This window comes from Prionailurus bengalensis, chromosome B4 (assembly GCF_016509475.1).
Source record: "Prionailurus bengalensis isolate Pbe53 chromosome B4, Fcat_Pben_1.1_paternal_pri, whole genome shotgun sequence".
In the NCBI taxonomy this organism is placed as follows: Eukaryota; Metazoa; Chordata; class Mammalia; order Carnivora; family Felidae; genus Prionailurus; species Prionailurus bengalensis.
Window position 1 is genome coordinate 62,589,241 of NC_057358.1, and position 25,522 is coordinate 62,614,762.

General features: G+C 42.0%; 1 protein-coding gene across 4 annotated transcripts in view; it reads right to left on the reverse strand.

The window, feature by feature from the left end:
- TMTC1 (transmembrane O-mannosyltransferase targeting cadherins 1) overlaps positions 1–22,724 on the reverse strand; it is a 284,126-nt gene extending 261,402 nt beyond the window's left edge. For all 4 annotated transcript variants that reach the window (XM_043562234.1, XM_043562232.1, XM_043562230.1 and 1 more), the window contains exons 1-2: positions 22,298–22,724; positions 1,782–1,959 (exon numbers count right to left, since the gene is read on the reverse strand). In XM_043562234.1, coding sequence (XP_043418169.1) covers positions 1,782–1,959; positions 22,298–22,605 — 486 coding nt within the window. In that variant the 5' untranslated portion in view covers positions 22,606–22,724. The remainder of the gene's footprint in view (positions 1–1,781; positions 1,960–22,297) is intronic.
- Positions 22,725–25,522: the final 2,798 nt, after the last annotated feature.

Consider the following 25,522-nt stretch of genomic DNA (forward strand, 5'->3'; position numbering starts at 1 on the left):
CTTTTGAGAGGCACTCAAGGAACGGCAGGGAAATTTACCTTAAGTAATGTAATTGTTTGTGTAAAATCATTTTTTCTTTGTCACTCACTCCAAATAGATTTGTATCAAAATCTTGGGCTTACAGATTTACAATACTGTGTGTGGAAAATATCTATCACATATAGCCTAACTGGCAAAACCAGTCCTCATTATAAAACCAATTGGCCAAATCAAACTTCTTATGTCAATTCAAATGAACATATTATTATGCATTCCCATGACAACCATCTCACTTCTGAATTCAGAAGATCAACACAGGCCACCGTACCCTACTTCTAATGCCATGCTGTATTCTTCGCAGAAATATGTGTAAGACAGAGCGTGATATGAAGCCCATCTTCGGGTCTATGATGCCTTCATTGAAGGAGGCTTTGCTGACACCAATATATCAAATTGTTTCTTTGTAAGGTATCTCAGAGATTTCTATACCTGGGGAATAGTAAAAGTCTGATGTATTTGAGACATTCTTTTTTCTTCTTCTTTTTCTTTTTTTAAATATAATTTACTGTCAAGTTGGCTAACACACAGTGTATATACAGTGTGCTCTTGGTTTTGGAGGTAGATTCCCGTGATTCATTGCTTATGTACAACAGCCAGTGCTCATCCCAACAAGTGCCCTCTTCAATGTCCTTCTTATTTTTCAATGAGAGAAGGACAATTGAAAGGAGAGGAGGAAGGGGTGCCTGGGTGGCTCAGTTGGTTGAGCACCCAACTCTTGATTTCAGCTCAGGTCACGATCTCGGAGTTAGTGAGTTTGAGCCCCACATCAGGCTCTGCACTGCTGGTGCAGAGCCAGCTTGGGATTCTTCTCCCTCTCTCTCTGCCCCAGCCCTCTCTCTCTCTTTCTCTCAAAAATAAATAAATAAATAAACTTTTTTTTTTTTTAAAAGAAAGGGGATGACAGAGAGAAGAACCAACTTGACACTTTGACCCCAGGCATGTTCTGAGACAGATAAACTGTAGGAAAGTGTCCAGATGCAAGCTGAGGCTCTGGAAATGATTCTTTTAAAACATACCCCTTAGAAAGTCTTCACCTGCCCCCAGCAATACATATAAAATAAACCAACTGTGGTTACTGAGTTATACTAAAATAAACCAAGTATTACTGAGATGTGAAATGAGGTAAATTGATAATGCCTTCTGGGTGCATGATTAAATCCCTATTTTAAAGAGGACCACAGATTTGAACTATCTTTTAAATAAATTTGTCATCATCCACCAAATAACTACAATTCACACGAAAGAACTTAGAAACCTATTTATAAATCCCTCTCTTAAGTCTGTCTTTCTAACTTGAAGAATGTCAGTCTAACTTTTTAGTCTTTCCCCTTACTCACAGCTCAGCATCATAAATATTGTAAATATAAAGCACAGAGAGAAAAGGTAAAATACAAATGCAGAGCAAGAACAATGCCTCGGCAGGACAAGTATTGCAAAATGCCCTGTGCTGTTTGTTTAAAACACATTAGAACTTACATTTTATTCAAATAAACTGTGGCCATTTATTACTATATGTAATAACAACAGTGGTTATTTAGAAAAGCAGTTAAATTCTGAAGGCCATTTGAACATTCAAAAAGAAAAGTTGTCAAGCAGAATGGTTTATACATAAAGACAAACACTTTAGTGGAGCACTGAATTACCATGGTTTTGCAAGGCTCATTTTGTTGTTGTTGTTGTTTTGTTTTTTGTTTTGTTTTTTGTTTTAGTTCATTGTTTCATTAAGTTCCAGGGATACTCACTGCCTCCGTGTGGATAGGATGCACAGCAAACAGCAACGCCGTAGCAAAAGCAAGTCTGCGATTCCTGAAGACAGCTTTGTCACAGGTGTACATCAGGACAAGAGTCACTAAGCAGTGCAAAATCACATTCACTGCATGAAAGTAGAATGGGTTCATACCAGTCAAAAACACGTTCAGCCTGTAAAAAAAGATAAAAACAAAACAAAAATGGAATCAGCTACAAACAGAAAACATAAGCGCAAGGGAGCGGAGAAAGCAGAGGGAACTGATCATTTAAAAAAGATAAGCTGTTCAATCAATTATTTTTAATGGATGACTCCCAACATCAGGTTACTCTACATATACGAGTATCATTTTTTCCCTATCTCAGAATCTTCCTGTCTGCAAAAGTCATTGCAAAAGCAATACAATATTATTTCAGAAAACCCTGTGGCCCGAGAAGACAAGCAGCTAGGTGCTGGACCTGTTTTTCCTTCACTCCGTGGCTAATGCAAACAGCCCCGAGAGACTCTTGCTTTCACTACCAGCTCTTCCCAAGGAGCTGAGGGTTCAAAAGCAGGTCCACAGTGCTCTGGGTCAGAGCCGCAGCCCCTGGAGAAGACAGAAAAGCCACAAGACTGTGACTGTGGTCAGAGTTGGGAGAAATCAAGCATGAACGTGTTCTCTCACCCAGAATGCCCACCAGGAACCAAATTTCCAGACTATGCACCCGGAATGATCATTAATTACCACCCCACAAGGGATCTTCAGTGCACCTAAAGACACTATTACCAGCTGCAGCTGAAATTAAAAGGATGAGCAAAAGCATAGCATTTCAGAATCCGTATTGAATGTTTTCTAACATAAATTCCCACAGATCTCAAAATCTGAATTCTAAAATTATGATGAAGAAACTAAAGAGTGTCACAAAAAGAAGGGAAATTTATTGTTCAACATCTTTAAAAATACTTTACTATGAAATGCAGAACAGAGACACTTCTGAAGGTTGCCTTAAATTTAATAACAGGACATAATGTCCCCAATTGACTCTGTGGGGTTACAGAAAAAAATAGTTGTATAGGGCACGATTCTTTTGGGGGAGCATATATACCCTAAGGGGGGTTGTCTGTAGTTGTCTATATTCCTGCTTATTTTACTGAAACAGTAATCCCATGTCTTTATTCTCATGCCCTTGATCTGCTTCTCTTATAGAAACACCTCCTCTTTGCCAAAACAATCAAGAATGAGAAAGTCAACTTTAGTGATGGCATATGCATATTCTAAATACTTGACTTGATTCATGCACAAATTTAACAGAATTTTAAGCATCTCAAGCTTTATTTGGACACATGAATATAAATGTCATAGTTACTAATTGATGCCAATTCCATTCCCACTGAAGTAATCATGGTCCTAACTAAGCCTAGAAAAAATGAGCTGTTTTGTGGAATCAAACTTCAGGGCTCCGAGGTAAGATTCAAGCCAGCTGTATGTTGGTGGACCCACTACTCTGCACACACCCCAGAGTCCTTAAGACAGGAATGTAGCGTGAAACATATGGAGGGAAAGAGGAATGGTCAGGTACAGCTAGAGGAGAAAGAATCGCATCCCATTCCAGTTCAAGAGGACCCACCTATGGTGAGAGAGCTGTTGGAAATCAGAGCTTAAGACAGTGGAGCTTTGAGAAAGGGCAAGACCAGGTCCCTATCCTTGGAGAACTTAGGTGCAGTTCCCAGAGAGCCCATCCTCCTGAGGCTGATTTTCATCAGGCTAAGCTTTCCAGACCAACTAAGCCATTCATTTAAAGTTCATTCACACTCGGCAAAAAAACTAAACAGGCAAACTATCTCACAACCACTGGGAAGGTCTCAAATTTGTCAATACATAGCAAAGGCTTTAAGAAGTATGTAACTTTTGGGGGTGCCTGGGTGGCTCAGTGGGTTAAGCCTGACTAAGGCTCAGGTCATGATCTCATGGTTCATGAGTTCAAGCCCCATGTGAGGCTCTGTGCTGACAGCTAGGAACCTGGAGCCTGCTTTGGATTCTGTGTCTCCCTTTCTCTCTGTCCATTCCCCACTAGCACTTTGTGTCTCTCTCAAAAATAAGTAAGAGACATTAAAAAAAAATGTTTTTAAAGAAGTACACAACCTTTGATCAAAAATTCCACTTCTAGGAATTTTCCATAAGGAAATAACCTGAAAAGTGTTCAAAGATAGATATAGATAGATACAGATACAGATATAAACAGACAGATATGACATTGTAATATAATAAATATGCATTTTGGTCTTCATCCCAACTCCTGGTAGAGATGGTAAAACCTTTGTAATTTCTTAAGTTATAAAGGTAGTAGGAGTATCTTTTGTTCCAATTTTTGGTCTTTGGCCCCGGTTCCTGACACAGAGCTCCTAAATCCCTTGAAACTTCCTAAGTGATAGGATTACCTTTTGCTCTAATAACATGACTCTTGGTAGGCTCCTGGATGGCTTCTGGATGAGGGCTAGTCACCAGAAAGATCGAGTTATGATTAGAAGCTTAGAACTTCCAGCCTTTCTCCCCCCCCCCTCCCCCACCCCAGGGATTAGAGAAGGGCTAGAGATTGAGTTAATTATCAGTGATACCTACTTGATGAAGCCTCCATAAAAATCTCTGAGCTAGAGGTTTTGGAGAACTTCCACATCAGTGAGCACATCCACAAGCTGGGCAGGTGGTACACCTCAATTTCACAGGGACAGAAGCTCCTGTGCTTGGGACCCTCCAGAACCCACCTAAGCATCTCTTCATCTGGCTGTTCATCTATATCCTTTATTCTATAATAAGCCAGTAAACATTAAGGAAGTGTCTGCTTGAGTTCTGTGAGCCATTATAGCAAATTATTGAACCTGAGGAGGGGCTCATGGGAACACTGATTTAACAACCAAGTTAGACAGAAGTGTGGCAATCTAGGGACCCACGACTTGCAACTGGTATCTGAAATGGGGTGAGTCTTGTGGAAGGAAATGAGCCCTTAACCTGGGGGATCTAATGCTAACTCCAGACAAACAGTGGCAGAATTACATTGAATTGCAGGATATCCACATACTGTAGGACACTGAGAATTGATCACTGTGGAAAAAAAGCCCTACATATCTGGTGTCAGAAGTATGGACTACAAGCAGAAGAAGAAACAGGACTTTTCTTTTTAGTATACAAGGATGCATCATACTGTGATAATCATAAGATGACAATAGAGAGAAGGCAAGACATCTAATAAGCCAAATCCCTGATTTTTGGGGGGAGGATTTTTTTTTTAATCTGAGTATAGTTGACACACAATATTACATTAGTTTCAAGTGTACAACTTAGTGATTTGACACGTTTATACACATGCTATTATGTTTACCACAAGTATAGCTACCATCATATTATTATTCCTGGAAACTGGTTAGGAAAAAAATGCTTGGTGTTTTAAGCGAATTCATTTAGACCCCAAAATAGAAAAATAAATTACTGAATGGGGATCCACCGCAGTGCTAAAGTAACTGAAAGCCTCTCACATGGTACCAGTTACTGGCAAATCTAAGCTTTAAGAAATTACTGAGAATCTAAAGTTAGGAGAAGTTCCCAAGTATCTAAAAAGATAGAGAGTGAACTCCCCAAACTATAAACAAGTGATCTTGAGATGAAATAATAACAAAATGTTATTTGTGAGCACTGGAAAAAGAATCTCTGATCCTAGGATCCAATACGGGTTCACAAAAAGGGGGTTCAACTGATGAACCTCACATTTTAATAGGGCAGGGAATGTGACAGACACATCCTATCTTTATTTTAACAAAAGCATTTATCAAAATCTTTCACAATCACCTTGTGCACAAGATATAAGAAGAAGGATTTGTAGCAAACACAAAGAGTAGTGAATAATAATCAATGTCTCCTTAGATGTAGACCTTCAGTGTAAGTCACAAGACTCTGAGGTTATCTCTGGTCTGTCCCATATTTCTATCAAGGACTTAGCTAGATCTGTAGTGTATGCTAACCAAGAAGCTTGCCAGAAAGCCTGTATCTGGGAAGGAGGGTCACTGTTCTGGGAGACTAAGATTGGCAAAGGGTTTAAATGCCTGATATTGTTAGTTAATTCTTACAGGATTACACAGAATATGGGTAAGAGCAAAATCCACATTTGGACATAAAAGGGAACAAAATACTTGCAATCTAGACTAAAACTACTCACATAGCATTGTCCAAGAGCTGTTAGTTTACTCTAAACTCAGAGTTATTATGTCCTGGCTCTCAAAACAGACCAAACCACAGACAGGGTTCTGCATAAGTCCAACTAATTTTCATTTCCATTCACTCTAACAGATATTTATTGAGTACCTACTACATGTCAGGTGTGATGTAGGGCCCAGAGACACAAGGAGAAGACATGGCATCTGCTACCAGAGAAAGAGAGACACTAAATAGATAATTAGCAGTGAAAGAAATCTAGCAAGGGGAGAACCTACCAGGTGCAGAGATAGGAAAGAGGGAGACATTCTGTCTGCATGCGGGACAGTGAAGGTAGGTGGTATCCAATGTGGGGCAGCAGCCTCTCTGAGTGCTACTTAAACCCTGGAGCATCTTCACAGGAGAGCTCCAGGATGCTGAAGGATGGGGAGTCTCAAAGTGATGTCTCAGGAAGGTAGGCTTGAGGAAATGGAGGATGCTCAGCCTAAAGAAAGATGACAGAAATGACACCAAATCCTTCAAGGGAAATGATCTTTGCCATATTATGGCTGTATCCCTAGTATCTAGCATACTGCCTGGTTCACAGTTGTCAAAATTAAGTGGATACGTGGATGGATACACAAATGAATGAATGATGAAATATTTAAGCAATGCACTTACTCAAGTACCTCTCTGAGTAGAAACTAAGATCCAATAACAATGTTGCAATTAGACTAAAGGCCAAGTTTAAGTCTGCAAATTATTTTGTTTCATGTGTATACCTTTTCTTTCTTTCTTTAATTTACCACTTTTTTTTTTTTTTGAGAGAGAGAAACAGAGTGCACACAAGCAAGTGGTAGAAGGGGACAGAATCTTAAGCAGGCTCCACGGCCAACACAGAGCCTGACGCAGGTCTCCATCCCACAACCCTGAGATCACGATCTGAGCTGAAACCAAGAGTCAGACGTTGAACTGACTGAACCACCCAGGAGCCCCGAATTTACCAACATTTTTATTTTTATTTATTTTTTATCTTTTGAAAAAAATTTTTTAATGTTTATTTATTTTTGAGAGAGAGAGACAGAGCGTGAGTGGGGGAGGAGCAGAGAGAGAGGGAGACACAGAATCCGAAGCAGGCTCCAGGCTCTGAGCTGTGAGCACAGAGCCCAACGCCGGGCTCGAACCCAGAAACCGTGAGAGATCATGACCTGAACCGAAGTTGGACACGCAACCAACTGAGCCACCCAGGCGCCCCACCGACATTTTTAAAACAGACGATTTTATATAAAAATTTCCAGCTTCTCTTGAAGTACTACATGGCCGCATGGAAACACATTGCCTATTCAGAGGGCACAAGTATGCACAATTTACCACAATACGAAACAACAACTGTTATGAGATAGGCCTCAGCTCAAAAACAAAGAAGTAATATTTAAAACTAGAACTGGTGTTTGGACACCCAGAAATGTCCATGCAGAAACATGATAAACAGCACACCTGAAATACCACCTAAGAACAGTCTCTAGGGTTCCATGTCACCCCGAACAGACTCCATTATAGCACACATCAGTTTTTTAAAACTCTTTTACTATATTCCTCAAATATTATAAGCATTTTTTCATACACTGTAAAACATTAATTTCTTTTCCTCATACTATCCATCTCACTTAGCACACAGTGAATTAATTCTAAATGAAAGTTTACCGAATGAGCACATGAACTCACCTTAAGTTGAAAGTTGAAAAGATCATCTTTCCCAGTCAACAGTAAGAATCTCTAATTTTATTTCATTTAGCCTTCAATTCTCATTTAAAGCTAAACTGGCCAATAGGATTTTTTTTTCCAGAAAAAGTCTGAACAGCCATGTCGGACTGCTCGAAAGCCTTCCAGACTTTGGCAAATATGAATGCTAATACCCCTCCTCTGTCTGAGCTCCTCTGCCTCCTTGTAAAACTGTCCAGAAAGGTAGGGCCATGATGAGCTCACAGAAATCAGAGAGCACCTGTCCCCAGAAAAGGTTACAGGGTCACACAGTTTGGCACCAAGAAGTCACAGAAGGAGGGGTGGGAAGGGGAGAAGAAAGCCATTGGCCGCACTTCCTTCTCCTCACACCTGCATACCCTGGAGCTCTAGATAAACAAAGCCCCTTACTCTTGATTTTCTTCTTTGGAAAATACTTCTGGTTTAAGAAAACAAAAACAGGCTGTATCTTCTGGAAGAGACTTCTGCTAGGAAATATACTAGGGTCTTTCCTCCAGGGGACCCCAACTCCACATCAATCAAACAGCTCCATCTCAACAAACTAGCAGAGGTCTGGAGCCTCCAGAAGAGGTCATGGCTCATGTCTGGTTTGGGGCCCAAAACCTGGAGTTTTCGTGGTATACAGCTGAAGCAAGGTTTAAGAGGGCTGCCCATCTACTTCATACCTAGGGACAATGTGACTGAGTAGTCACCACCAATGGTCCCTTTCAGGGGGTCAAAACATTGTGATTACTACTGCATCCCTGCTGCCAACCATGGTAAAAGCACTCACCTTGTCTGTGGCAGCTAAGCATTGCCACTTGGCATCTGGTACTCCAGGGTCCCATCACCCCCACTGAAATCAGAAAGCCTACCTCACTGGCAGCATCTCCCACACCACACTTGGCCTACAGAAAAGAGTCCATGCAGAGCTTCCCGAAGTTGTCGGTGCTCCCTTGCTAATGTACTTCTCAGTGCCTCAGTGAAGGGAAAATCATCTGGCCCTCTCAGGAAATGTAGTAGAGTGGTGGGAGGAAGGTGTGGGCAGGCAGCATGTGATAAGTGCATTGCAACATCCTTATCTCAATGAGCTTTGGGATTCCTTTTTGTATATTACACCAGCAATATTTGGCATCTCAACCTCATGAAACATATGCTCCCACTGAGTCCCAGTGGTTCACAGGATTCTGAATCCCCTGGCGTGCTAGCTACAATTGCTGATTCCCTTATCCCATCCCAAGATATTCTAAGTCAGTAAATCTGAAATGGGGCCCAGAAATCTGTCCCAAGAAACCCAGTGATTCAAAACAGGTGATACTCAGAACAATGAGAGGCATGCATCACAAAGCTTAAAGGAAGGCTACATATGTTTGCCACACTTACCAGGAGAATCCAGTTTACATTTTTTTCCAATAAGAGCTACAAACTAGGGGAAAGAAAAAATTACATTTACCCCTTTACAATCTGTTTCTGCTATCCAATAATGGGTTCTCCAACACTTGCCTTGTGAGTTCCCACAGCCCAATACTGAACATACGGTATATTCTCCTGTCTTCCTCTATTCCCATCCATTTTTCTTCTTCCCCTTCTCCTGCCATCCTCCCAGCTCTCAAATGCTTGTAAGTGGTTTCCATAGTCTCCTTAGATCATTCAACCAATAAATAACAACATCTGTTTTTTCTCGTTTTCCTCCAAGGCGAATCCCTTTGGCCCTTAATCATTCTGGTTGCTCTTCTTCTGCATTCCCTCTAGTATCAAGAATAAATCAGCAAATCATCATCACTTAATGTATCAAAGAACCAAAGGATGTGATTCACAAGCACCAATGCAAACAACAGTGCAAAGGGGAGATTGGTGCTCTGAGACAAAAATAAAATTCGTGGTTTTGGTTTGTGCTCAAGGCATCACATCCTCGCCTGGCTATGAGGAAGCCATAGGGAGGGAACAGAGGAGGAGGGGCTTGTCAGGAGGAGCCCACACCCCATGCAAGGGGAAGTTATTGTCACTATTGTCTCATAAGTGCTCAGAGTAGCAACAGCATCAAAGAAAGGGTGGGAAAATTGAGGAAAGGAAGATCAGTGACCATATCTAGAAGGCAGCAAGTCCCAGAAGAAAATCTTCATAAAGAGAGTCAGCAAATAATAAAAATTAAAAGATCAACACCAAATATCATATAAGTACAGTTATAAGTATAATGGGGTTGTCAATTTTTAGCAAATTTGTTTTATTTTTATTTTTTTATTTTAGAGAGAGAGATCATGAGCGGGGGTGTGCAGCAGAGGAAGAGAGAGACAGAGAATCTTGAGCTGGCTTCATGCTCATCGAGGAGCCTAATGCAGAGCTCAATCCCAGGACCCTCGGATCATGACCGGAGCCAAAATCAAGAGTTGGACACTCTATCGACTGAGCCACCCAGGCGCTCCTGCAAATTTGTTTTCTTTTAAAGGTATGTGTTTGGTAAAGTTCCTGGGTGCAGTGCAGTTCTGACAGTGACTACCCAGAGTTTATGTGAGGAAAAAGTCCTGCTTCGGACTCCACTCACTTCAGACACCAGCTGCAAGTTCAATGGTTCCCAGGCCACCTGCACTGCTGACCAACTGACCACAAATTAGGGGATTCCCACAATTCTCTCAGGTTAGGAATTTGCAGGAATGCCTCACAGAATTTAAGAAAGTGTTAAGCTTATGACTGCAGTTTTATTATAAAGCATACAAATCAAAATCAATCAAAAGAAAAGATCCATGGAGTAGATCTGGGAGGGTCCTAAACACAAACCATCCATGCCTTCAGGACACATCACCCTCTCAGCACAATGATGTATGATTACCAATCAAGGAAACTCAACCAAGCTTCTACGTCAAGTTTTTAATTTGGGTTTCTGGGCACCTGGGTGGCTCAGTCGGTTAAGCACCCATCTCTTGATTTCAGTTCAGGTCATAATCTCACAGTTTGTGAGATCAAGCCCCACATCTCTGCTGACATGCAGAACCTGCTTGGGATCCTCTCTCTCCCTCTCTCTCTCTGCCTCTCCTCTGCTCACTCTCTCCCTCAAAATAAATAAATAAACTTAAAAAAAAATTTAAGTGGAGTTTTATTACTTAGGCTGATTGATTCAATCCTTCATCATGTGACTGAACTCAATCTCCAGCTCCCCTTTCCCTTCCCAGAAGTTGGAAGGTAGGGCTGGTATGTGGCTCAAAGTCCCGTCTCTCTAATCATATGCTTGGTCTTTCCAGCAGAGCCAGCCGACGTTCTGAAACTATCTGGAGGCCCATCATGAGTTACCTCTTCCTTAACATAAACTGAAGTGTGGTCTCAGGCCCACCATGAACAACAGAGACACTCTCATCACTCGGGAAATTCCAAGGGTTTAGAAGCTCCCAGGAACCTGGGATAAAGACCAGACAAATTCTTTATTCTGTAATACTTGGGGACAGAAAGTCACAGCCATCATAGTTCCCTTGAGAAAGTATTTTCAGGGCCTTATAATCTATTTGATCCAACCGGAAATAATATTTCATGTCTACCTCATTGGCTGGAAAAAATATGGCCATTCTTTATAGACTGTAGGCCACAGACATGGCTGAGCTTTTGTCCCCTGACAGTAGGGTATGGAGAGAACCCTGTGTAATTCTGGGGTTTGCCTCAGAAGGTACAGCTGCTGTGTCCGGTCTTCAAATCTATAGCAAGCATCCAGCAACCAGCACACATCAATATGCCATGCAAGAGGAGAATGGTGGGTCACAAAGCGCTGTAGATCCTCATTCTCTACAGAGTCACAGTCACAGCAGGTGACAATAGGGAGCCACAGTTGCCCCTCTCAGAATCAAAATTGCCCCTTAACCACCCAGTAAGCAGGACCCACTGCAACCATCTGTATGTGCCTCTACTTTTTTCTTTGACAGAGGAAGACAAAAGGTAAATAAAACAAGAAATAAGTCAAGCAGACTTTTTCATCTATATATAAAGGTGTAGCCCTACCTAAATATTAACCTGAAAAAGTCAAGCATTCACATAAATTATTAATTAACTCATTCTTTTAACAGTAATTTATGAAGCCCTGACTTTGTATGACAAGCACTGCTCCAGGTGCTAAAGATACACCTCATGGAGTTTACACAGTATGAGAGAAGATAAAAACCAACAATAAATCCATGTTGTCAGATAGCAACGAGGGCTACTAAGGCAAGGAAGGTACAGAGTGAGAGAGTAAGGATGAAATATGGAGGAGAGTCTGCCATTTTGGATTGGGGAACCAGGGAAAGTGCAAAGGATGAAGTGACATTTGAACAGGGACTGAAAGTGGTGAGAGACCAAGAGGGCACAGGTCTGGGGAAAGCAATTCAGAAAATGCAAAGGCAGCAGCAGCAGGTTTGGCCTGTAAAGGGCATAAGAACTCTAGAATGAGTTGCAGATTGATAGACTAGATGGTAGAGGTCAGGGGCTCATAGAACAGAAACCATTTCTTATCATTTGGAAAAGTAACAGAGCCATTACTCTCACATGGCCAAGCATTCCTTACCCTGCCCCATCCTTTTAAGTGGGATAACTATGTATTCAAAGTTAAGAAAAACATCGTACGCCTAGGTGGCTCAGTTGGTTAAGCATCCCACTCATGATTTTGCGTCAGGTCATGATCCCAGGATCCTGGGATTGAGCCCCCCCATGTCAGGACCCTGCTTGGGATTCTCTCTCTCTCTCTCAAATAAAAAAAAAAAAAAGAAATTAAAAAAATTTTAAGGAAAACATGAATGTAGCTCCAAAGGAAGATAGAAAAGACATTTGTTGATTAAAAAAAAAAAAGTGTTTCCAAGCCCCCATTGAGAGATCCACCTACAAAAACCCTCATAATTCAAAAATATATTCCTCTCATTTTCCATCCTTCTTACACTGCCAGACTGTAGTCTAAAGCTTATCTTACATCTAAAGTATATGCTAGCAGGCAACAATCTTAACCCCCTCCTCTTGGGGTTTCTAAGATAAACCTTAGTTGGCATGAAATTTTCAGAGGCCATTTTTTCATTTTTCTCTATAAAATCTCTATCGCATCCAATCATATTTTTCCTTGGCTATATCCATCACTGAACATCCTAGACAATCTAGTCAAACAATCGCCATTTGTCCATTTATCATAGACTCAGAACACAAACTTATGAGTTTTGCTGCAATAGACAGACTATCTCAAAATGAATTCCAAAGAGGGCAAATCAAAGAAACAGAACCAAAATGAACACTCCACCATTTCTTTCAGTTTTGGGGCACAGAGGCTAGAGCTGATTTTCATGGTTGGCGTATCATCTGTGACTAAAAGATGCAAACTGCTGCAAAAAAAAAAAAAAAAACCTCTCCAGATCCAAGCATTAAAATGTTGCAAATCCTTACAGCTGCACATATTAAGATATTCTATTTTTTAACTCTGACATTTTAAACCACCCACTTTCACTCTTATGGTTTATATCATCAGAAGTCTTCAATAAAATAAAACTTTATAGCAAACTGGTAGAACACTATGATCTAATAGCCTAAACATGGAGAGAGAATCAAGAGTTGAAGGTCCTTTAATTTGCCTTCATTTCCCCATCTTTAACCTGAAAACCATTGGATCTTCCTTGTTGAAGGAAGCTTCTCCTTCCTTCCTGATGCAGAATGGCATTGCTAGCAATCCAGCAGGAGCTTCTTCTCAAGAGGAAAGAGGTAGAAAGGAAATAAAATTAAAAAGCTAAGCACCTTTTAAATCAATCAGGGCCATATTTCAAGGTGGAGGTTATGGGCATCATGGGTTTTGGTTCTGTGTCAATTAAGTGTCTACCAAGTGACTGAACGTGGTTAATGTCCTGATTCCAGAGTTAAAAACAGGTCATGGCCAGTGGAGGATAAAGAAGCAAAATAAAAAAGGTTACTGCTGCAGATTAAGTTTTCACAGATGTTTTGATTCTGCTCTACAAGGGTCCAAAAATATTCCTGTGTGCCCTTGGAAATGATCTTACGAAAAGACCGATGTAAGGTTTGACTAGAAACAGAAACTCATTAGAATTCTAAATTCACTTCAGGGAACACAGATGACCGTTTGTATCAGTTAAAGTTTGACTGCAGAAGCGGAACCACAGGGAAGGATACAGCAGAAGGGATTTACTGTAGAGATTTGACCTTTCACAATTGTGGAAGCTGGCTAAATAGCCTATGCAAGGCTGCCACTTCTGTCCATAACAGAAGTCAAAAGCCAGCAGGGCAGGCAGGGCAGGCATTCAGGAGGGAGGAAGGAGGGACTTGAAGTAGGGGAAAGGGAGACAGAGCTGGAAGCCACGAAGATGCACTACAAGGTACCTCTGCTTCTCACCGCCTCGAAGGCTCCAACTTTAATGATGTGAGTGGCTTGCAAACAGGCTGGCACTCTTCCCTACAGAGCTGCACTCGCACTTGCACCACGATCTGGAAAGTTCTGGAAGCGCCAGGGACCTAGCCACTGTCACACAGCAGCAGTGGGTTAGCCACCCTGTCTGTGATAACCCACAAGACTCTCTTGACACGAGCCTTCTGACTGGGATAGGCAGTCTTACTTTCACTTTCCATATCTGGAAGAAATTTGTGTACAACTATAACCTAGCGCAATACAGGGAAGGAATTTCCAAGAAACAAAGTTCCAGTTTCATTAAATTGACACAGTACAAAGCCACCCTATCTTGGTAAACTGCTTCATTTTCCTTTATACCCTGTCCTGCAAACTGGTAAAAGTAGACCCTCTAAACATCCATTTCCTCACTCAAAATTCAGCTCATTTCTTATTTGAGAAAAACTGTGATTAATATCTTTCTATACATGCAAGTACCTTTATAGAAACAAGCATTACACATCTTTACTTATTAATTAACATATTTATTTATTGTTTATTCTTAAGGTAATTTCCAGCTCTCAGTATGTACAAGGTTCATTCAATGAATCGAAGGTAATAAACTATTTTAATAGAAACTAGGTTTGAGTTCTGGACTGAGAAAGACCCTCTGAAGAGGATGAAAAGAGGCTACAGAATGGGAGGAAATATGTGCCAATCACATGGCTGACAAAGGACTTGTACCTACGATATATGAAGAGATCTCAAAATTCAACAACAACACAAAAATCCACTTAGGAAATGGGTGAAAGACATGAAGAGACATTTTTCAAAAGAGGATATACAGAGGGCAAATAAGCACGTGAAAGTATATTTAACACCGAGAGCCATTAGGGAAATGCAAATTAAAATCACAATGAGATTATCACTGTACACCTATCAGAATGGCTACAATAAAAAAACAATGATAATGCCAAATGCGGATGAGGAGGCAAAGTAAACTGGATTACTCATACACAGTATGACAAGGTCTGGACAACAGTCTACCAGTTTCTTAAAAAACTAAATATGCAACCACCATATGACCCAGCAATTGCAATCCTGGTCATTTATCCCAAAGAAATAAAATTTATGTTCACATACAAATGTGTAAATGAATGTTATAGCAGTTTTATTTGTGAAACAGCCAAAAACTGGAAACAATCCAGATGTCCTTCGACAGGTGAATAAGTAAACAGTGCTACATCTATACAATGGAATAGTACTCAGCAATAGAAGGAATTAACTGCTGATATGCAACAATCTGAATAAACTCCAGAGAATTATGCTAAGTGCAAAAAAAAAGGCCAACCTCAACAAGTTACATACTAAATGATTCCACAAATAGCATTCTCAAAATGACAAAATTATAGACATGGAGAACAAATTAGTAGTGATTATGAAGTAGGGTGGGGTGTTATGAATTAGAGGGTTATTATGAATTAGGTGTTTATAATTATGATAAAGAAGCAGGAAGGATCCTTGTGATGAAACTGTTCTGTATCTTGACTAGTGGTAATGTTAGAAATCTGCATGTGACAAAACTGCACAGAATTAAATACACACTCAACAAAAATAAAAATAAAAAAGAGTATATGTAAACTTGGTAAAAAGTAAATAAAAGCTGTGGATTGTATCCATATCAGTTTGCTGGTTGTGATATTATACTATAATTATGCAAGACCTTAACTCTAGAGGAAAATGGATAAATGGTATAAGAGATCTCTGTATTATTTTTTTTTTAATTTTTTTTTCAACGTTTATTTATTTTTGAGACAGAGAGAGAGACAGAGCATGAACGGGGGAGGGGCAGAGAGAGAGGGAGACACAGAATCGGAAACAGGCTCCAGGCTCTGAGCTGTCAGCCCAGAGCCCGACGCGGGGCTCGAACTCACGGACCGCGAGATCGTGACCTGAGCTGAAGTCGGACGCTTAACCGACTGAGCCACCCAGGCGCCCCGAGATCTCTGTATTATTAGTTACAACTGGGGAATGTACAATTATCTCAAAATGAAAAGGTTTTTTTTTTAATTAATTTATTTATTTTTGAGAGACAGAGACCAAGCACAAGCAGGGGAGGGGCAGAGAGAGAGGGAGACACAGAATCCAAAGCAGGCTCCAGGCTCTGAGCTGTCAGCACAGAGCCTGATGCGGGGCTCAAACTCACAAGCCGTGAGATCATGACCTGAGCCAAAGTTGGACACTTAAATGACTGAGCCACCCAGGCGCCCCTCAAAATTAAAGGTTTTATTTTGTTTTGTTTTGTTTTGTTTGTTTGTCTTTAAGGCAAAGACACTATAAGAAAATGAAACCACAGGCAAACTTTCATGATAAACACAGACGGGAAAGTCTTAAACAAAATACTAGCAAACTGAATTCAACAGCACATTAAAAGGAACATGCACCATAACCAAGTGTGTTTTATCCCTAGGATGCAAGAATAGTTCAACATGCAAAATTCAACTAATGTTATTTACCACATTAACAAAACGGAGGCTAAATTACATGATCGTGTCTATAAATGCAAGAAAAACATCTCACAAAATTCAACACCCTTTCATGGTAAAAATTCCCAAAAACTAGGTTTAGAAAGAATTTACCTGAATATAATAAAGGTCATATATAAAAAATCCACAATTAACATCATACTCAACAGTGAAAAACTGAAAGGTTTTTCTCTAAGATCAAGAGCAAGACAAGGATGTCCACTCCTGCATTTCTATTTAGGACTCTACCCAGAGCAATTAGACAAGAAAAAGAAATAAAAGGCATTTACATTTGGAAAAAAAAAAAAGTAAAACTATATGTGCAGATGACACAATCCTTTGCATTAAAGAGCCCTAAAGATTCCCCCCAAAATAAAAAACTGTTAGAATACTCAAAGTCAGTAAAGTTGCAAGACACAAATCAATGTACAAAAATCAGCTGCATTTGTATCAACTATATTTCAGTTAAAAAAATCAGCTGCATTTCTATATAATTATGAACTACCCAAAATTAAGAAAGCAATTCCATTTATAATAGCATCGAAAAGAATAAAATAGCACTAAAAATAGAGATGAAAAACTTGTATAATTAAAACCCTAAGTCACTAATGAAAGAAATTAAAGACACAAATAAACAGAAAGACGTCTCATGTTTACAGATAAAAAGACTTAATACTGTTAAACAGTCCATACTACTCAAAGCCATCTATAGTCAATGTATTCCAATGTATTCCATACATTCCAATGTAGTACATAGTCAGTGTATTCTATAGCCAATGTATTCCAATGTATTCCAATAATATCCTAGTGGCTTTTTTTACTGAAATAGAAAAAAAAAAATTCATTTGTAACTGCACAAGACCCCAAATACACAAGACAATTTTGAGAAAGAACAAAGCTTGGAAGCATCACACTTCCTAATTTCAAACTATATTACAAAGCTACAGTAATTAAAACAGTATAGTACTGGCATTAAAAGAAACATACTAGGGGCGCCTGGATGGCTCAGTCGGTTAAGCATCCGACTTCAGCTCAGGTCATGATCTCAAGGTCTATGAGTTCGAGCCCCGCGTCGGGCTCTGGGCTGATGGCTCAGAGCCTGAAGCCTGCTTCCGATTCTGTGTCTCCCTCTCTCTCTGCCCCTCCCCCATTCATGCTCTGTCTCTCTCAGTCTCAAAAATAAATAAACATTAAAAAAAATTAAAAACAAAAAAAAGAAACATACTAACCAATGGAAAAGAATAGAGAGGCCAGAAATTAACCTACACATATATGGTCAAAGGATCTTCAACATAAAGGCCAAGTATACACAATGGGGAAAGGATAGTCCCTCCAACAAATGGTCCTGGGAAAACTGGATATCTGCATACAAAAGAATAAGCCTGGACCTTTATCTTACATCATAGACAAAATTCAACTTGAAATGTATTAAAATTTTTAATGTAAGACCTGAAACTGTAAAACTCCCAGAAGGAAAACAGGGGCAAAACTTCATGATGTTAAGGCTTAAAAATGATTTTTTAAATATGACACCAACAGTAAAGGCAATGAAAAGAAATTAGGTAACTGGGACTATCAAACTAAAAAACCTCTGCACAGCAAAGGAAGCAATCAACAGAGTAGAAAGGCAACCCACAGAACAGGAGAAAATATTTGCAAACCATGTATCTAATATATTATTAATATCCCAAATACATAAGAAACTCATACAACTCAAGGTAAAACAAAACAAATGAACAAATAATCTGATGAAAAAAAAATGGGCAAAGGGCTTGAAAAGACATTTCTCCAAAAAAGACTCGGCCATAAAAAAGAATGAAATCTTGCCATTTGTGAAAACATGGATGGACCTAGAAGGTATTATCCTAAGTGAAATACGTCAAGCAAAGAAAGATGAATACCATGATTTCATTTACAAGTGAAATTTAAAAAAGAAAACAATCAAACAAACAAAAGAGAACAAAATAGAAACAGACTCACAGATACAGGAAACAAATGATTGATTACCAGAGGGGGCTGGCTTGATTGGGGGTTGGGGGGCAGGTAAAATAGGTGGAGGGGATTAAGAAGTACAAACTTCCAGTTATAAAATAAATATGTCATGGAGATCTCATGTACAGCCTAGGGAATCTAGTCAATCATATTGTAATAAATTTGTATAGTGACAGATGATAACTAGACTTATAGTGAGGACCATTTTATAATGTATAAAAAACATCACATCACTACTAATAGGACATTGCATGTCAATTATACTTTAAAAACAAGATATACAAATGGCCAACAAGTCCATGAAAAGATGCTTCACACCAGTAATCATGAGGGAAATGCAAATCAAAACCACAGTGAGTTATCACCTAACTCACACCAATTAACTAGGTTGGATTTTATGAAGAAAAAAAAAGATAACAAATGTTAGCAACCACTGTACATTACTGGTGGGAATGTAAAAGGTGTAGTTCCTATGGAGAACAGTATACAGATTCCTCAAAAAGTTAAAAATACACTTATCTTAGAATCCAGCAATCCTACCCCTGGTTATAAATCTAAAAGAATTGAAATAATGATCTTGAGATATATGCACTCCCAAGTTCACTGCAGCATTATTCATAAAAACTAAGGTATGGACACAATCTGGCTGGCCATCATCAGATGAATGGATTAAAAAAAAAAGTGGTATAGGGGCACCTGGGTGGCTCAGTTAGCTAAGCCTCTGACTTCGGCTTAGGGCATGATCTCTTGGGTACGAACCCCGTGTGGGCTCTGTGCTGACAGCTCAGAGCCTGGGTCCTGCTTCAGATTCTGTGCCTCCCTCTCTCTCTGACCCTCCTCCACTCGCACTCTGTCTCTCACTCTCAAAAAAATAAACATTAAAAAAAATTTTTTAATTGTATATATATGCAATGAAGTATTATTCAGCCTTTAAAAAGAAGGAAATCTTGTCATATGCAACAACATGGCTGGACCTGGAGGACATTATGCTAAGTAAAATAAGCCAGTCACAGGACAAATACTGCATGATTATATTTATATAAGGTATCTAAAATAGTCAAAATCACAGAAACACAGAGAATAGAATTATGGCTACCAAGGGCAGGGGGAATGGAGCCCTGGAGTGTTGCTGTTCAGCAGGTCTATAGTTCCAGTTACGCAAGAGAAATGAGTGCCAGAGATCTGTTGTAAATCATTGTGCCTATAGTTAATAATATTTTATCAAGCTCTTAAAAATTGTACATGGCAAATCTTATATTATCAGTTCTTACAATAAAAATAAAAAATCGTTTTGAATTCTCAAAGATTTTTATTCAAACATTCCTACCTTAAGATATAATTAAGATAGTTTGTATGTATATTTAACAAGCCACTTTATTTTCACCAACTACCTAAAATAAAAATCATAAAAACATAATCTGTGTAGGGGCTCCTGGGTGGCTCAGTCGGTTAAGCAGCCGACTTCGGCTCAGGTCATGATCTCGCGGTCCGTGAGTTCGAGCCCCGCGTCGGGCTCTGTGCTGACAGCTCGGAGCCTGGAGCCTGTTTCAGATTCTGTGTCTCCCTCTCTCTGACCCTCCCCTGTTCATGCTCTGTCTCTCCCTGTCTCAAAAATAAATAAAACGTTAAAAAAATTAAAAAAAAACAATCTGTGTAAAGTGCTTAGGCCAATGTTTGGTTCACACTGAATAGTTAATAAATGCGATCCTCTGTCCTTGCTTGCAACAATCTTTAGAGTTGGGTGGGTCTAACATCATCGATGCCAGCTCTTATACGTGCCCCTCTTTAAGCTATTGCAGAAGATGCAGTATGGAGACAGCTTCTAGGTCCTATTTAAATCCACACCTGTGAGCACAGAAAGATGAACTTTCTCTTCGAAGAGACATCTACCCCTTTCCAATTAGTGCTGTGTTGCTTTCTAGATTTGCAACTCAACCTTCTCAAAAACAAAAACAAAATAGATGCAATATACAAAGAACAATGGCATTAGACACCAATCTGCATTTTGTGACCAAAGAGTACACAGTGAGGATTTGGCCCTGGCCCTCCCAACTCTCCTTTCCCTACCCCTGTTCCCCCAAACCCTTGCTACCATTCCTCTTCATCAATGGCCTTGCTTCATTGTCTACTTCCTTCCCCCACTCCTCTCTTTTCTGTCCTTGCCATTTCCTGCATGAATGAAAAAAACATTTTAGAAAGTCAAGAAGTGAAAACATCTTCCCCACTCTCCACCAAGTGGGCACAGGCTTTTGGCCCTGACCTTTTAAAATGGAAAATGCTCAAATCAAGACGGTCTCCATGGCTGTTACAAGCCCAGCACATCTCATGCTGTGAGCTTTCACGCCTTAAATTAACCACCAACCCTCACTGTAATAGACGAAAAAGCAGGTCAATCTAGAAAGTAAACATATATATTTGTGCCATCTAAGGAGATTTTAAGAAACATTTAGAAAACTGAAAGTACGGAGCAACTCACTCAGTAGCTGACGTTATCTTTCAGCGGAACACCAAAACCGCTTCCTAAGCGGACAAATGTTTATAAAATATTCTCTCCAGATTCAAATGTGCAATTTCCTCACTCTCTTTAAAACACTGAACTTTCAATGGAAAAATTAAGTCAAAAGCCCATGAATTACTGCCAACTGCTATGGTTTCCTTTTCTAAGTCATCTGAGCCACCTGTCAAGAGACCTTGGCCTCCTGGCCAGAGGCAGGCTTTTCAAGCTGCCTATCCCGTCTCGGATGACCACTACCATAAAGACGGGTTCATATTACACCCACTGGAAAAGGCTTAAAACACTGATGATACCGAACCAATATTGTTTCAAGTTTTTGTCCGACACACTGTTAAGCTTAAACACTGAGCCAAATTATAAGGGGTTGAGTCAAGCTCATGGTGTAGGAGATAGTACTCATACAAAGCCCTCCTCCCCATCCATCTGAAGCAAGCCCTCTTTTAAATTCAAGAAAATACTCCACCCTACAAAAACCTGGCGTTCTCCCGGCTCCCTTTACACTTTATTCACACCAGAAATGCTGAATCATGACTCTGAGGTTGTGAAACGAAAACTATTTCGACTGGGACACCAGGATCCCCAGAGGATCCCACGCTTCTGCATTCCTTTGCTTTGCATCTTTTAAAATCTAAATCCCAAGCCCTTCCGCAGACCAGCAGATTAGAAAGGCTTGGAGAGCAACCAAAGGCTGCAGGTCGGGGGAGAGCCTCTGCTCCCTCCTCTGCGCCTCCCCAAAACCCAAGCAGCCTTGGCAGCTCACAGCTCTCGCCTCTTCTCCGAACGCGACCCCAAAGGGACTGATCCTCCGTCTCCATCAGCGAAGCTGCCCAACAGCCTCTGAGAAATTCCCAACTTGGAAGCATTTCCACTACAGCCCCCCAGTCCGGAACTCGCTGGGCCCGCACCGTCGCACTTGACCACTGTCCGGCAGGGGTGGGGTGCGAGAGCAGCTCTACCAGCCCCGCGCCAAGTCCTTGCCCGACAGACCAGCCCGCTGAGAGCACAGACTCTTGAGAAACTCGATCCCAACTCCCAGTCCGCGCCTCCCGAACCGCCCCGGGAGCCCGGAGAAGCGGGGCCTGGGACCGCGGAGCAGAGTGGCGTGGACGGGAGGACAGGGGGGAGGCGTGGAGGGGAAGGCGCCGCAAGAAAAGGAGCGCCCCCCACGCGGGTCCCGCAACTTCGCCCAGCTCGGGCTGGGGGGTGAGGAGAAACTGCAGCGGCTGCAGGCGCGAGGTGAGGGACTCACTTGAAGGTGAGGACGCAGAGCGGTCGGTAGGACTTGTGGCTGGTGTTCTCGGCCATGCCCTTGCCCCAGAAGTCGTTGGTGAAGATGCCCCAGCGGAGGGGGGCGCCGGGCCGCACGTCGGGGTTGTTCACGATCGCCCACACGTCGTCGTGCACGAACTCGCCCTGCAGGGAGCGGCCGTAGCACAGGCAGCTCGCCCCGGCCAGCAGCGCCGCGGCCCCGGCCGGCGCGAGTCCGCAGCCCCGCCGCCGGGAGGGCGCGCGGTCCCCGCCGCCGCCGCCGCCTCGGGCACAGCCTGTCACTACCATCGCGCCGCCGCCGCCACCACCGCTGCCCTGGCCGCTCCCGGGCGTCTGGCATCCTCCCCGGCCGGGGCCCCGGCGGCGCGCCGCGGCTGCCCGGAGGTGGGCTCGGGCATGGTGCGGCGGCAGCTGGACCCGCCGCTGGCGCCCCGCGCTCCGCCGCCGCCTGCGCCGCCGAGTTGGCCCAGCTGCAAATAAACAGCAGTCCCCCCGCCTCCCCCGGCCATCGCCACCTCCTCCGCCCCACTGCGCATGCCCCGCTCGCTCTCGCCTCCACCCGCCCCCCCTCCATCCCCGGACTAGAGCCGCCCCCCCACCCCCGTACCCCCCACCCCCGCCCGGCTCGTCTCCACACTCAGCCCCGGGCGCCCGCGTCCCCGGCCGCGAGAGTTCGCACGCAGGTGGAGCGGGGTCGCGGCGCTGGGGCGCCGGAGAGGCGGAGAAGGGGCACCGGGGTCCTGCCTGGCGCTCCGGGCCGCCCCCCAAGCATGCACCCTCACCCTCCCCCCCACCAACGAGGTTGGGGAGGGCCTCGTCTGCGGGCACCTCCGGGCCCAGGGCCAGGGCGGGCTTAGCAGGTGCGCACCCCGAAACCCCCCCACCCCGCGCTCCGAGAGAGGGAAAAGTGGCCGCCGCTTCCCGGCAAGTTCCCGGCTTTCAGCACCCCGGACAACAGCGGCGGCGGCGCCCGGAGACACGCTCTCCTGCCCGGCGCCCGCGCTCGCGTCCCGCCGCCCTGTCCGCGCCTCCTCCCCGGGCCTTTCTGTCCCCCACCTGCCTGCGCCCCGCGCCTGCAGCCTCCGCGTGGAGGAGGCCGTGGGGGAGACGGAGCTGCCCGAAGCACCTTCCCGAAACCAAGAGAAAGGGTCTCCTGGCCGAGGGCTTCCTGCTCGCCCCGCGCAGTCTGTTCAGGGGCGCCAAGGGCTGTTTCTCTTTGCCGCCCGCCAGTTGCTCAGCTCGCACTTAGGAAAAGTCCCAGGTTCGACTTGGGGTTTGCGTCTGGGGGCTAAGTTGGTTTGTGAAACATTTCTCCTCGTTTTATTTCTTACTGAAACTCTTAAGACGATCCAGGAAATGCAGAGCATATTACTTTTTCTTCCCACCTAAGTGGATCACTTGGGTCTGATTATTTCCTGGGCTGTGGGTGTGTTTGAACTTTTCCTTTCCTGATAAGTCAGTACCAGTTGAAAAACAAGAAACGTGGGGGAAAAAATTAAAACGTTAAGACCTCTGGCTTTGACCCCCAATCTCCCTGTTTTTTTTGAAAAGTTGTTTTCTTTTTTTAAAAAAAAATACTAATTATAATACGTAAATAAATTAGGTATCCCAAAATGATGATTCCTAGAATTTCTCCAGGTTTGAAAAATCGGTTAACTCTTTGAGGCCCAGCATTAACTTCCATTTCTGTATGTTATTGAAATTACCTGGAATTTGACACATCCAAAGAGGAAAACTTAAAATACAAAATTTGCCAAATATACCCAGCCTCCAGAAATTCTTAAAAGTTTCACTGATCTTAAAAAAAAAAAAAAAAAGGTAAAATAGAAGGCATAAATTGTTCTTATACTAACTGAGCATTTGCATGACTCTTTACTACACCAATTTATTATTTTTTAAATTTTAAGATGCGTCTGAGCAGTTGAAAATTCAGCGAATTAAGACAAACATATTCCAAGTCAAGATTCATTTCATCCGTTTCACTTTGCTTTTTGGTGACTTGAAAATTAGTGACTGCAAAATGAAATTGAAAAACCCAAGCATTGATGTTTTTATCCTCAAGTCAAAACTGTTTGACCTCTGAGAGCTTCAATAGCCAGACCTCACATACACCTGAATCTACCGTCTCCGGCAGAGAACCCACCACAGCCATCTCCTCTTTGCCTGCCCATCAATTTAATAGAAATACTTTAAGAGGATACTTTGTGGTACAATGTGTTAAATACTAGGCTGGATAAGGAAAGTTGTTCAAAGTGTGCCTGTGTGGAATGTGTGTGTAAGATCAACACCATTAGGTCTAACTTTCTAAGTTAACAGCTGACTAGTTGCCTTTGCTGAAATGCCTTTGCTGAAATGATATAGCCAGTGTATCAATACTTACCTATAATTAATAGAGGCTTTCTTTAGACAATGTCTTAATCCCAAAGAGTGACCAATAATAGATTTTTAGAGAGAGCTGACCTTTTCTCCCTCACACCACCCTTAAATTGCCCCTGTAGGAATACAGCCCTGCCCATCCCCTTCTTCTCTAAGTTGTTTTCCTTTTTAGATGAAAAGAGCTATCAGAGTTCCATGACAATGGAGAGAAATGGAGAAGGACCAGGGCTGGATTCCAAAAAGGCAATGGAGAAGAGATAAAGGAAACCTCTAAGTGGGATTCCAGCTTTCTGAGCCTAGTTTCCTTAAGTTTTCCTCTACATTCGATGGCATCTCTACTCGATTTATTTTGGATGATAAATTTGGGATTAATTCACTTTAAAATACCAAGACACCTCAAAAGTCTTCTCAAGCACGAACCAGAAAGTAAATACTTTTTAAAACCAAATAGTTCCTCTGCTGCCCCATCACGTCCTAATTCAATATTGTTTTGTGTTACAGGAAAACAGTGTGAAAGTGGTGGTGATGGCAGAGAAAGGTTTACATTAATATGCCAGTCCATCATCCTCTGCTCCTCTCTTAAGGTGTAAAGCACTCATCTTGGCTAATAAAGGGGCCCAAAGGAAATGAGATTAAATTCTTGTTACTTAGTCACTGATTATTTTACTCAGAGCAATACTACCTTCTAAGACACCTTTTTTCCACTCAGTGCAATTTAAAACATAACTTATTATAGAAGTGCCTCTCTGAGACTCATACAGATTAAGTCACTCATGTAAATTAAAGTGGACCAAAGTCCTTAAAAAAATTAGGACAAACTAAAAATAAA